Source organism: Cervus elaphus, chromosome 6 (assembly GCF_910594005.1).
Source record: "Cervus elaphus chromosome 6, mCerEla1.1, whole genome shotgun sequence".
Taxonomy (NCBI): domain Eukaryota; kingdom Metazoa; phylum Chordata; class Mammalia; order Artiodactyla; family Cervidae; genus Cervus; species Cervus elaphus.
This window is the reverse complement of record NC_057820.1, coordinates 14742982-14757634: the sequence shown is the minus strand read 5'-3', so window position 1 is coordinate 14757634 and position 14653 is coordinate 14742982. Positions and strand designations below refer to the sequence as shown.

General features: G+C 36.9%; 1 protein-coding gene across 3 annotated transcripts in view; it reads right to left on the bottom strand.

The window, feature by feature from the left end:
* The window catches only part of KLHL8 (kelch like family member 8), a 49125-nt gene that overhangs the window by 23191 nt on the left and 11281 nt on the right, over positions 1-14653 (bottom strand). For 2 of the 3 annotated variants that reach the window (XM_043906237.1, XM_043906238.1), the window contains exon 2: positions 3199-3551. In XM_043906237.1, the coding sequence (XP_043762172.1) occupies positions 3199-3405 (207 nt within the window). In that variant the 5' untranslated portion in view covers positions 3406-3551. Of the gene's footprint in view, positions 1-3198; positions 3552-3846; positions 6950-14653 lie in introns of those variants that run through there. The other variant, XM_043906236.1, reaches the window with a different exon arrangement.

The following is a 14653-nucleotide window of genomic DNA, read 5'->3' as shown; positions in this document are numbered from 1 at the left end:
TGACCTTAAGATAATATATAATCTCCTATGTGAAGCCTTTCCAATCACCTCGCAGACATAATTAATAGATCCTGTCCCTTTGCTTCCATAAAAATGTCATAAAATGACAGTTACTAAATTGTATTTTAGTTAGCTGTATATGTGTCTATATCCAGCTAAACCTTAAACTCCCTCAATGCAAGTATAGCATATTATTCAGATTTATTTATACTCTCTGTGTACTGTGGTAAGACCTTCGTAAATAACCTGTTAAATGAACTTACTTGTTGTTTCCAATTTAGGTGCTCACTTTGGAATTTAAAAACACACTAATGGCCTTACATATGAATAATAAAACAAATTTTGATAACTGCCTTTCTGAAATGTTTGTCCTAAAAGCAATAATGATCAAAGGAAGCATGCTAATAGAAAAAAGGAGATGAACACTTCAAAGTATAATCCTCAAGGTTATATGAATGTAAAAAGTGAAGTTTACATTGAGCAAAGCATTATAAACTACCCATAATCCTACTGGGTTTAGTTGTTTTATTATATGATAGTTAAATTCTGAAAGTTTAAGAAATATTGAATTGGAATTAAGAAATAAATCCAATAACAGACCTGCTAAAAGACTGTAATTCCTCCTAATGACAGGAACAGAATATATCATAGCAGCATTATCTGACCTCTTTGGAACAATAACAGTAGTATACATAATGATCCTAAGAATTGATTACTTATTATTTAATGTATTAAGCACTGTTCTAAGGGCTTTACATGTTAACTCACTTATTCCTCACAAAAATCGAATCATAATTTTATAGTTGAAAAATTAAAATCATAAAATTATGAAGTTTCTCATTCCTAAATGACCTCTGTCACTGCTTCAAATGTAGCATTTTGGGGCTTCCCCTATAGGTTCTTCTCAAGTTTTCATTTCAACCTATTGCTGAAGTCACTCAATAAAACAAAGGAAAGTTATGAGATTAAGTTATCACTTGCCCTAAAATGGCTGTATCCATACTTCTCACTTAAGAAAGTTTATATGCAGTAGTTATTAAAAATTATATACTGATACAGTCAATAATATTTGTTTTCCAGCTTACACTGATACACTGAACTGATAATTTATTAAATTCAAATAATCTATTTTACATTTTTATTTTTGCCAAAGCTATTGTGGGTCACTGAATTTCACAGCATGGTTGAAAATTAGAACAACAGTAATTAGACTGAACATAATATACTGTACAAATCAACGAGTTTAGGTGTTCCTTCATTAAAATGTATACAAGGCTAAATTTCATATAAAGTCAGTAAAATTATTTAATGGTCTTCTTCTCAATATCTTAGGACCTAGAAATATGTAAAGACACCAAAAGTTTAGAATTAAAGAGAATATAGGTCATTTATTTACAGTAAAACTCTATACTCCTGGACATTCTGAGCCTGAAACTCAGAATTTATGCATTCAGTTTACAGACTTTTGCTGAGTGTACCCTGATCTGATTCTCCAAGGATGTCCTCAATCCCCACAACTCTGAGCTCTAAAACCTGACTGATCAGGACCAGAAAGCAGAATCTAAGAGATCACAAAGTGGCAAATCTCATGTTAAAAAATTCTGCATGGATGCACACAAATCCTCAAAAAAGCTTAATATCACAGTAAGAAATAAGAATAATAGTAAGAAAGTACTTTAAATGAGCAATGAGAAACAATCAGAATATAGGCTCTTTCATACTGCTTTATCAATTTTCCAATTTTATTAAAACTGTTTTTGGTAGCAGAGCAACATAACCTTTGACACAGTTTACTAAAGTCTTTTTCATCCAAGTCTAGTTCACTATCAGGTATAAATAAACAATCTCACTTAAAAACGATAATATTGAAAAAGATTAAATTATAGGCATATCTTGGGATATTGCAGGTTCAGTTCCAGATCACCAAAATAAAGCATATCAAATGATTTTTTTTGTTTGCCACTGCATATAGAACTTATGTTTAAAAGACTCGAAAATGCTAACTATCATCTGACAACTCAGGGTTGCCACAAACCTTCAATCTGTAAAAAATAAAACAAAAATCCAAGCAAAAATGCATTATCTGTAAAATGCAACAAAGCCAAATGCAAAAAAAGAGAGGTATGCTTGCACCAGAATAGGAACATATAGTAAAACACTAGTGCAGCTACATATACAATAAAAAATTCTCACTTCTAAACATCAAGAGTAAGTGAATAAATCAAAATTTTTAAGTTACCGAGGAAACCAGATCTGAAAGGGACACGTGCACCCCAGTGTTTATCGCAGCACTGTTTATAATTGCCAGGACATGGAAGCAACCTAGATGCCCATCAGCAGACAAATGGATAAGGAAGCTATGGTACATATACACAATGGAATATTACTCAGCCATTAAAAACAATTTATTTGAATCAGTTCTAATTAAACTGGAGCCCATTATACAGAGTGAAGTAAGCCAGAAAGATACAATACAGAAAGACCAATACAGTATACTAATGCATATATATGGAATTTAAAAGGATGGTAATGATAACCCTATATGCAAAACAGAAAAAGAAACACAGATGTACAGAACAGACTTTTGGACTCTGTGGGAGAAGGCGAGGGTGGGATGTTCTGAGAGAACAGCATTGAAACAAGTATACTATCAAGTGTGAAACAGATCACCAGCCCAGGTTGGATGCATGAGACAAGTGCTCAGGGCTGGTGCACTGGGAAGACCCAGAGGGATGGGATGGAGAGGGAGGCGGGAGAGGGGATCGGAATGGGGAACACATGTAAATCCATGGCTGATTCATGTCAATGTATGGCAAAAACCACTACAATATTGTAAAGTGATTAGCCTCCAACTAATAAAAAAAATTTTTTTTTAAGTTAAAAGTTTATCTGGTCAGCAGCAATTTATTCATTTCACAAATAATAACTATTTGTTTTAGGGCTCCAGAACTTTCAGAAGTGAAACTAAGAAACAGTGAATATCAACATTTAACTAGTACAGTAATTTTTCTTATGTTAAGTTCCCTTTACTTACCCTTACTTATGTCCCTTCCCCATCAACAGAAGAAAGGACTGAAAATAAAACCATTCTGATTTTAAGTACAGCACCCAAAATTTGCCTTGTGTGGTTATAGAAACCATGATTTTACATAATACGCTGAAGAGGTTGAAAAAAGAAAGAAAAAAAGGCAGTCTGACCTTCAGTGTGACATCACAGAGTTCTCCATTTTCATAAAACTGAAGAAGAGAACCATGAAAATCTTTCCAAGCTTCATTTGCTTCAAAGAGAAAGGAGTCTTCTGCATCACCATCACCAAGTGAAGATCTGTTCTTTATTTGCTGTTGTCTTTTCCCCTTTGTGAAGCGATTCCTAGCCTGTTTTGCATTCACAGCTTCTGAAGCCATTTGCAACACTCTTCTTTTAAAACAGCTCTCTTCTGAAACATCCCATCTATTCTTTTGTAAAGGATGGGGAGAAGGCAGAAGGTAGATGCAGTCCACTAAACTTCAGACATTTCTCAAAACCTACTCAAATGCCATTGTCCAGTTTGCTGAGATTTAAAGAAATAACAGAACACACATAAAAAACAACCCCTCAAAATGATTACTAGAAATTATAGTTTACAATATTATATATGTAATATGACCATATAAATCACTGCTGAAAAAAGAGCAAGTGACTTTTATATTTTTACACTAAATGTTATGTTAACCACCTCAGCTAATTATTTTGTATCAGTGAAGGGACTCTTTTAAAATCTAATTGGAAAATTACGGGACGATGGTAGAGCAGAAGCACAAGCAATCGGTCTCCCACACAGACAACCACTGCACCAGCGGACCCACCTGCGGTAACTGCTGTGGAGCTCTGAAGCCTGCTGAAGGCTCACACCTCCCAGAGAGGACCGAGTCGGCGAGTCAGTTAGCTTCGGTCAACTTCAGCTCTTTGTACGGCAGCAGCTGCCCCCCTCAGCCAAGGGTAAGCAGCTGCCCCTGAACAGCCTGCAGAGTCTGCAGGAGCCACGGCAGGCAAAAAGGACCCTGTCCTCAGAAATGAGGGATCTCTCCTCTGATTGTTGCCTGCTATTTCTGATCACAGAGGTGCAGACAAAGGGTAGGCCACCACTGCTACTCCAGCTTCTCCCATCGTTTCAAGTCCCTCCCTCTCATCTGAAGTGAATTCCAGGAGATTTTAAAGGCTGGTGCCCTTCACCCCTTCATTTTCTGCTTTTTTCCCCTTTACAAGCAAAATACTAAAGACTAAGGCACTAAAAAACAAGTGCATATGCACAGAAAATTATAAAGTGACCATGCACGCCCAGGAAAATGCTCAGAAAAAAACCTGAGAAGACTTTAGGTTTATACCTCAGGGTGATCTTCAGTGTAGAGACAGCCTACAACAACGACAAAAGGCCAAACAATAACAAAAAACAACAAATCTTAAGGAATAGGGAAGATCTGGTTTCTAGGGTTATCACATTGTTAGATTCAATAACCAAAAAAATCATAAGGCATACAAAGAAATAGGGAAGTACGGCCTATTCAAGGGAAAAAATAAATCATCACAAACTGTCTCTGTCTGGGAAAAATTCCATTAGCTCTCTTTCAAAGATTTTAAAACTGTCTTAAAGATACTCAAAGAACTAAAGGAAGATGTGTACAGTCATTCATGTTAACAAAATGGAACTGTAGAGCAACAGAAAACCTAAGAAGCAATCATAAAGAGATTCTGGAACTGAAAAGTATAACTAAAATTGAGAATTCATTAGAGAGATTTGAAGGCAGACCTGGACAGGTAGAAAAAAGATTCAGCAAACTTGAAATTAAAACAAAGGCCTGAGGAACAGAAAGATTGAAGAAACATAAACAGCACTTAAGGGACCTGTGGGACATCAAACAGACCAACATTCATATCATGGGAGTCCTGGATGAGTAAGAGACAAAGAAAAGGGCACAGAAATAATGGCTGAAAACTTCCCAAATTTTATGAGAGACATACACATCTAACGAGCTCCAAATGAACTCAGAGACATATTATAGTCAAACTTCCAAAAAGATAAAGAAGAATTTTGAAAATAAGAGAAGTGAATCATCACATACAAGTGATCCTCAGTAAGTTTATCAGAGGATTTCACATCAGAAACTTTGAAGGCCAAAAGATAATGGGCAGATATGTTCAAAGTACTAAAAGACAAAATATGTCAACCAAGAATCTATATTTAGCAAAACTGTCCTTCAAAAGTGAGAGAGAAGTTAAGATATTCCCAGATAAGCAAAAGTTGATGGAGTTCAAAATCACTAGACCTGGCCTGCAATTCAAGGAAGTCCTACAGATGAAAGAAATGAAGGAATGCTAGACAGTAACTCAAAGCCACATGATATGAAAGACACACATGGATAACAACGAAAGTTAGTATTACTGTAACAGCAGTTTGTAACTGTACTTTTTGTATCTGAGAGATGAACTTTTAACAAGTTATTAATATAAAAAGCTACCATTACTGTAATTTTGGCTTGTAACACCAAATGTCAATGGATTAAATGCTCCAATTTTGGCAAAATAAAAAAAAACACATGATCCAATTATATGCTGTCTACACAAGCCTTGTTTGCAATCCAAAGGCACAAAGCAGTTGAAATGGAAAAGACTGAAAAAAGATTTCATTCAAATAGTAACCAAAAGACAGCAAAAATGGCTATACCAGTAGCAGACAAAAACAAGACTGAATCAAAAATGTTACAAGAAACAAAAAGGGAAATTATATATTAATAAAAGGTTCAATACAGAAAGAAGATGTAACAACTATAAACACGTATTATGACAAGTCATGAAGATATATGGAACAAAAACTAAGAAATGGAGAAATAGACAGTCCTACAGTTAACAGTTGAAGATATCAATAGACTTAACATAATAAACCAACTAGATCTAACAGACATATACAGAACTCAACATATACTCTACTCAACAACAGCAGGATACACATTTTTCTCAAGTGCAAGCACATGGGACACTTTCCAGAAGAGACCACATGTTAGGCCATAAATTGAGACTCAGTAGATTTTAAAAGATAGGTATCACACCAAGTATCTTCTCTAATCAGTTCAGAATGAATTTAGAAATCAGTAACAGAAAAATGAAAAATTTATGAAATTATGGAAATTAACATAATTGTAAACTGATGGATCAAAGACAAAATCACAGGGAAATTAGAAAATACTTAAGAGACAAATGAAAACAAAAACAACATGCTAAACTCATGACATGCAGCAGAAGTAGCACTCAAGCGGAAATTTACAGTTTTGAAACACTTGGGGGAAAAAAAAGACAAATCAACAACCTAATTTTAAAACTTCAGGAACTAGAAAAAGAGGAATAAACTAAACCCAAACCTAGCAGAAGAAAGGAAATAATGAAGATTAGAGCAAAGAGAAATGAAAAAGAGAACAGAAAAACAACGGAGAAAAATCGATCAAACTAAAAGCTGGTTCTCCAAAAAGATAAACAAAATTGACAAAACTTCAACTAGATAGACTAAGAAAAAAGAGAAGGCTCAAATCACTATATCCAGAAACGAAAATGGAGACAATACTACTGATTCTGAAGAATCAAAAAACAGTGTAAGAGAAAATTATGAACTGTACAAATTGAATAATCTAGATGAAAAGGACAAGTCTCTAGAAACACAAAACCTATCAACACTAAATCACAAAGAAATAGAAAATCTGTTTTCTATTTCTATAACTATGGCCTATAACTAGTAAGGAGGCTGATCAGTAATCAAAATCTCCCAACAAATAAAAGCCCTGGACCTTGTGACTTCACCAGTACATGTTACCAAACATTTAAAGAAGAACTAATACCTTCCTTTTCAAACTTTTCCAAAAAACTGAAGAGGAAGAAACACTTCCCCATTTGTTCTATGAGGCCAGCATTACCCTAAAACCAAAGCCCACAAGTGTTGGCAAAGATCAACAGAAAACTGAAACCCTTGTGTACTGTTGGTGGGAGTGTAAAATGGTACCACCATTGTGGAAAACAGTGTGGTAGTTCCTCAAAAAATTTAAAATAGAATTACCATATCATGCAGCAATTCCACTTCTGGGCATATATCCAAAAGAACTGAAAACATTTTTTTTTTAATTAAAGTATAGTTGATTTACAATGTCACGTTAGTTTCAGGTATACAGTACAGAGATTCAGTTACACGCATAAATTTGTGTGTGTGTGTGTGTGTATTCTTTCTCAGGTTATTTTCCCTTATAGGTCATTACAAAATCCTGGGTATAGTTCCCTGTGCTATACAGTATGTCTTGTTGGTTATCTATTTTATATATGGCAGTGTGTATATGTTAATCCCAGCCTGCTAATTTATCCCTCCGTACTCCTTTCCCTTTTGTGACTCTGAAAGCAAGGTTTTAAAGAGATATTTACAATCCCATGTTCAGAGCAGCACTATTCACTATAGCAATCAAAGTGTCCATAAATAAATGGATAAGCAAAATGTGGTATAAATATATTATTCTGCTACAATGTGGATGAATGTTTAAGAACATTAAAGATAAGTGAGATAAATCAAATAAAAGACAGACTGTATGATTCAATTTACATGAGATGCAAATAGTGAAATCATAAAGACAGAAAGTATAATGACTATTGCCAAGGGCTGTGGGGAGAGGAGAACGGGGGCTTATTTAGTGGGTATAGAGTTTCAATTTTTAAGATGAAAAGAGTTACAGGGATGGATGGTAGTGGTGATGGCATAACAATGTGAATGTATTTAATGCCACTGAAATGTGCACTTAAAAATAGTTTTATGCTGTGTGTATTTTACCACAATAAAAAAAACTAGGGGTTTCTCTGGTGGCTCAGTGGTAAAGTATCCACCGGCCAATGATGGAGACGTGGGTTGGATCCCTGATCCACGAAGATCCCACATGCCACGGAGCAACTAGGTCTGTGCCCCGCAACTGCTAAGCCTGTGCTCTCAAGCCTGGGAGCTGCAACTACTGAGCCCGCACGCCTGAAGCCCGTTCTCCCCAACAAGAGAAGCCATCACAATGAGAAGCCCACCCATCACAACTAGAGAGTGGCCCCTGCTCGCCACAGGTGGAGAAAAGCCAGCACAGCAACAAATAAATAAAATTATTTAAAATATCTAATTTAAGAACAATTCAACAGCACATTACTTTTAAGACATGGAATGCACTACCTCCAAAAAGAGAAGCTATAAACTGGAAAATTTAAAGACTTTATCCAATGATGCAAAGCAAAAATAGAGGGTATTTTGACTAAAATAGACTTATGCTAGATTTTGAAGTCAGCTCACAGTTCCACCATTTACCAAATGAATAACCTTGGGCAAATGATAACCTGCTAAAACTTTAGTTATCTCATCTGTGAAACAGAGAAGCCACTTATCTTAAAGAAATATTCTGAGGATTAGAGATACAGTGCTGCTAAATACAGACACTTGCATTATAAAAATCTCATTTATTTGCATTTTCGTATCAAATTTACTATATTTATATAAAGTCAGATTTACTCATTTATCAAAGCATATTTAATGAATATTCACACCACCAACAGTTCTATGCTACATTCTACTTTAGTGAGAGTAACAAAGAGATTTTATGTTAAAATATGTGATTATACACTTACTGGCTATGTGTGAGGTTTTTTTGAAGGCCCTGCTAACCTTATTCATCTGTAAACAGGTATATCTATCTACTTCATAAGACTATTCTAAAAGTAAATCAAATGAAATAATGGTTTTACAAGTGCTTATGAAATTATAAATCATCTTACAAATACTGGTATTATTAGCATGGAAGCTTCACATGTAGTTTCTGAAAATGATAAATACATTAACTAGTCTTTTCCTATATTATCCTATTATTAATTGCATCAAAAAACTGTTTTCTAGCTTTTGCTGCAGCTGCTAAGTCGCTTCAGTCGTGTCTGACTCTGTGCGACCCCACAGACGGCAGCCCACCAGGCTCCCCCGTCCCTGGGATTCTCCAGGCAAGAGTACTGGAGTGGGTTGCCATTTCCTTCTCCCTTCTAGCTTTTGACAGGGACCAAAATGTTACAGATTACAGTTATTAATATCTTCCTAAAGTTGCTGTGGTGGACACAGAATGGTGACCCCCAGTGAAGCATGCTTTCATATAATCCCCTTGAGGATAAGAAGAACCTGTGACTTGCTTCTAACCAGCAGAATATGGAAAGGCGATGAAGTGTCACTCTCTTATGTCGCATTATGTAAGATTGGGCGAACAGACTGAAGTGAGAGGGTCACCTGCAAGCCTTGAAGAAGCCAAGTGCCAAGGAAAGAAAGCCCTGCAGCAAGAAACTACAGGCAATCCCCAGGATATGAGGGAGTTCTCCACCTGTCAGGAAAACGTCAGGGTCCTCAGTCACACTGCTGCACAGAAATTCTCCCAACGTTCTAAATGAATTTGGAAGTAGATTTTTCCACAGTTGAGCCTCCATATGATAACACAGATCAGCACCCTCACTGCAGCCTTGTGAAATCCTAAGCAGAGGACCCAGAGAAGTTGTGTCCAGATTCCTCCCTCCCAGAAACCGTAAGATAATAGTTAATTTTTACTGCAGTATGGTTGTTTTACAATGTTAAGTTTCTACTATACAGCAAAATGAAACAGCTATACACACACACACATATGTCCCCTCTTGGGATTGCTTCTCATTCAGATCACCACAGAGCACGGGGCCGTTCTCTGTGCTGTACATGGCTCTCCTCAGTTACCTATTTCATACAGAGCAGTGTATACATGTTGATCCCAATCTCCCAAGGCATCCCACCCTCGTCCACCTTCCCCCCGGGAGCTAAAGCAGTCATATGCTCAGGGAAAAAATAAAATGGTGTTTGTCAGAGACGGAGGGGTGGGGAAAAAGGAGAATTATTGCTCAATAGATATATGCATTTCTGTTTTGCAAGATGGAAAGTCCCAGAAATGTGTTGCACAACAATGTGTACATAGTGTTTTAAGACTAATGTGCTGGACACTTAAAAATGGTTTAGATGGGTAATTTTATGTTGTGACAAAAGGGTCAATTCCCTAAGGATATAATAATTTTAAGTGGTGGAGTCAGGACTCAAACCTAGCCAGCAGGACACTTTCCAAGTGTCTGTGCTGTTAACTCCTGCATTATGGTTCAGAGCATACTGCAAGTGAAAGAGAATCACAAAAATACATGAAAAGTCAAATTTCTCTATCCTCTCCCCTCTAAAACCAGCTATTTTTTCTAATTCCTCTGCTTTTGCCAAGTGGCAATGCCATTTTTTCAGCTGCCCTCATTCAAAAACCTGAGCCATATCTGACTCCTTTTTTGATTTACATAACCCATCAATTTCAATTCCCCTGATTTCTACTTGGGGAAAAACCTCTCTCCCATTTGTCTCTTTCTTCCTACTCTCCCTAAACTCTCCTCTCTCTCACTGCACTCTAATTCAGACTCTTGCATCGTTCATTAACCAATCACCATGCCTCTCCATCCCATCCCGAAACATCTACGTAGGACTGCCAGACTTATATGGCTGTGTCACTTCCAAGCTGTTTAATGTTATGCATTTCAGGAGCTTATCCAGGCATTCAAGGCTCTTCTTGCTCGACTCCAGCCTACTTCCAATCTTCTCCTTCACTAATTTTTGACATAACATAGGAAAAAGGAGGGGAAACACTACTTACCAAACCATATGTGTGTGTCACATATTTTTCCAGGAATCTTACATATACAGCTGTCCTTCAGTACCCATGGAGGATTAGTTCAAGGACCTCCCTCAGATACTAAAACCAGATGATGCTCAAGTGTCTTATACAAAATGATATAATACAGTTAGCCCTTCATTTACACCGAATCGGCAGATACAGAGGGCTGACTACACTCTCTCATTTAAGCATCACGAGGTGGCACTAGTGGTAAAGAACCAACCTACCAATGCAGGAGACACTGAGCTCGATCTGGGTCAGGAGGATCTCCTGGAGGAAGGCATGGCAACCCACGCCAGGATTCTTGTCTGGAGGATTCCATGGACAGAGGAGCCTGGCGGGGGTCAGTCCACAATGTCGCAGAGCTGGACACGACTGAAGCGCCTTAGCACACACATCCACGACATTACAGATGGCCTAAACATCCCTGACTTGCCCTGTCACACAGGTAGAAAATTGTGGAAGCTAGGGTTTCAGTTCAGTTCTGATTCAGTTCATTCTTCTACTATTTCACAGATTTCACTATTCCACTTTCCTCAAGTATACGCACAAGCCCTCAAAGCTTCTCCACATGTGGAAGGATGTGAAGGCCTAGTTTGCTAAGTAATGCTTCTACCACGAAGTCTCTAATTCTCCCAATAAGACATGATCTCCCTTCTATGAACACAGACAGTACTCTGTACTTCTCTAGTTTGTTCACTTTCTTCCTCTTGTGTTTTAGACTTATGTACCTAACACAGTGTGAACTGAGATTATGTATCTTACCCACATGAGCTGGCATCATATGTGACTGAATTAACCTGATTGTTGTGGGCTGGGTGTTTTCCCCCCAATATTTAAAAACACTGAGTCAGTTCTACATTACTGGTTAGCCTGACGAGTCTCCTTTCATCTAGAACTTTTGTCATACTGTATTTCAAGTCCTAAGTGGGTATTGTGATTGTAGGTATCATTAATATCTCATTTTTAAACTTCACTAAGTTTAAATATATTCAATTCAAAACTATCACACATTTTCCCCCTTATATCAAACTACTCTAGCTTCTGTCTAGTAGAAAGTTTTATTATGGTCATAAAATAATTTCCTTTGTCAGAGGACTGCTCTATGAAAATGGTATTAGCAAATATTCATTTTTATAAAATTGCTTTTACATTTGATGTTAGATTTGGGCAAGAGACAAGAGCTCAAAAACTTTCACACCAAATTCTTTTTAAATGGTCTTTTTAGGAACTTCCTTGGAAGTCCGGTGGTTAAGACTCCATGCTCCCAATGCAGGGGGTGAGGGTTCGATTCCTGTTCGAAGAAACAAGATCCCACAAGACCTCTGGTGTAGCCAAAAAAAAAAAAAAAAAATTTTTTTAACGGTGTACTTAAAGAATTCAATGTCTTCAATTTTTTAAAAAATCTGTTATATATAATAGAACAGGAAGACAGGAACAGGAAAAGAATATTCACCCTGAAACACTTCACTCCATAAGTTTCATCTATCAGCTAAGTTCTTTAAAGAATGCAAATTTGTAACGAGTTAAAATGTAACTCCACCTAAACTCTAACCCAGAATTCTTTTTAATGTATCTAAGATTCTCTAAGAAAGAAAATAAAAAGCTACTCCTTTCCCAAATATTTGTTGTTCAGTCACTAAGTCATGTCCAACTCTTTGCGACCCCATGGACTGTAGCACTCAAGGCTTCAGTGTCCTTCACTATCTCCCAGAGTTTACTCAAATTCACGTCCACTCAGTCGATGAAGCAAGAGGTTATAAATACAACAGAAAAAAAAGAGGGATGGTCCACAGAAGTTTATTTCTATCACACTCTGGTACATTATGGGGCTTCCCAGGTAGCACCAGTGGTAAAGAACCTGCCTGCCGATGCAGGAGACATAAGAGACTCGGGTTCAATCTCCTGGGTTGGGAAGATCCCCTGCAGGGTGGCAGAGAGTCAGGTATGACTGAAGTGACTTAGCACTGGTACATTATGGCACTAAAACAGGTAGGAAGTTAAGACCATCTTTTTGTTCCTCTAAGTGCCAATAAAGTCGTATCAGCCAACAGCTGAAGACTAAAGTACTTCAAAAAGAACATAGGTTTCACTGATTCACTGCAGAAAATACGTAACAAAAATGATGTATTTTTTTTTACATGTAAACACAACAACTTACAATAATCAGAATTCGTGAACTGCATTTGTGAACTCTTAAGGAGTCTCTATTATTATTTTTACTTATCATAGAAGTCACAGGGTTGTACTCAAATAACAAACGATAATTATCTGAATAAAAACATAAAGCCTACTAAAAAATTAATTCACCAATAATTTGTTTCCAAGTGTCCAAAGATGAGATATTTCCCATTCAATATATGAAACAAAACACAAAGCTAAGTAATAATTATTTTATACTCCAGTGAGAGCCATGCTGGTCAGGCACACTCTCTCTGAGTAGAGCACACTGCTAATCTCAGTCTGGAAGAGAGTATGGTGCTCAGTGGCTGGTGAACTTTCAGAGGCTTCCAAAATCTTGTTCACTACATTGTTACTGATTCATTAAACAGACTTAAACCAATGCTAAAGAACTGTCATTTATTAAGTAAGCCGATTTCAAACTGGTTCTGATGATTAATTGTTACCATGGCTATAGGAGAAATCAGTCTTCTCTTAGGAGTTTGGGAACTTTCTTTTATCTTTACAAGATAACATAAACCAACACACACACACACATATATACACTATAGGATATATACTGGTCATGTGGTTTTATAACATTTCACCCAAAAAGACAAATACTGTCAGTGTTAAGGATAAATACCATTTGCCTTATATTTAATCATTCAATCAGTCATCAGACGTTATGTTGCAGGTCTAGAAATTCAAAGGTGAATATGCAAAGCAACAACAAAGGGCTTTATAGCAGTGCTATTCAAAGTGGGTCTGCAACCTCCCAGAATATTGGAAATAAAAGCAAAAATAAACAAATGGGACCTAATGAAACTTAAAAGCTTTTGCACAACAAAGGAAACTATAAGCAAGGTGAAGACAGCCTTCAGAATGGGAGAAAATAATAGCAAATGAAGCAACAATGGATTAATCTCAAAAATATACAAGCAACTCCTGCAGCTCAATTCCAGAAAAATAAAAGACCCCATCAAAAACTGGGCTAAAGAACTAAACAGACATTTCTCCAAAGAAGACATACAGATGGCTAACAAACACATGAAAAGATGCTCAACATCACTCATTATCAGAGAAATGCAAATCAAAACCACAATGAGGTACCATTACACGCCAGTCAGAATGGCTGCTATCCAAAAGTCTACAAGCAATAAATGCTGGAGAGGGTGTGAAGAAAAGGGAACCCTCTTACACTGTTGGTGGGAATGCAAACTAGTACAGCCGCTATGGAGAACAGTGTGGAGATTCCTTAGAAAAGTGGAAATAGAACTGCCATATGACCCAGCAATCCCACTCCTGGGCATACACACCGAGGAAACCAGATCTGAAAGAGACACGTGCACCCCAATGTTCATCGCAGCACTGTTTATAATAGCCAGGACATGGAAGCAACCTAGATGCCCATCAGCAGACGAATGGATAAGGAAGCTATGGTACATATACACCATGGAATATTACTCAGCCACTAAAAAGAATTCATTTGAATCAGTTCTAATGAGATGGATGAAACTGGAGCCCATTATACAGAGTGAAGTAAGCCAGAAAGATAAAGACCAATACAGTATACTAACACATATATATGGAATTTAAAAAGATGGTAACGATAACCCTATATGCAAAACAGAAAAAGAGACACAGATGTACAGAACAGACTTTTGGACTCTGTGGGAGAAGGTGAGGGTGGGACGTTCTGAGAGAATGGCATTGAAACAAATATATACTATCAAGTGTGAAACAGATCACCAGC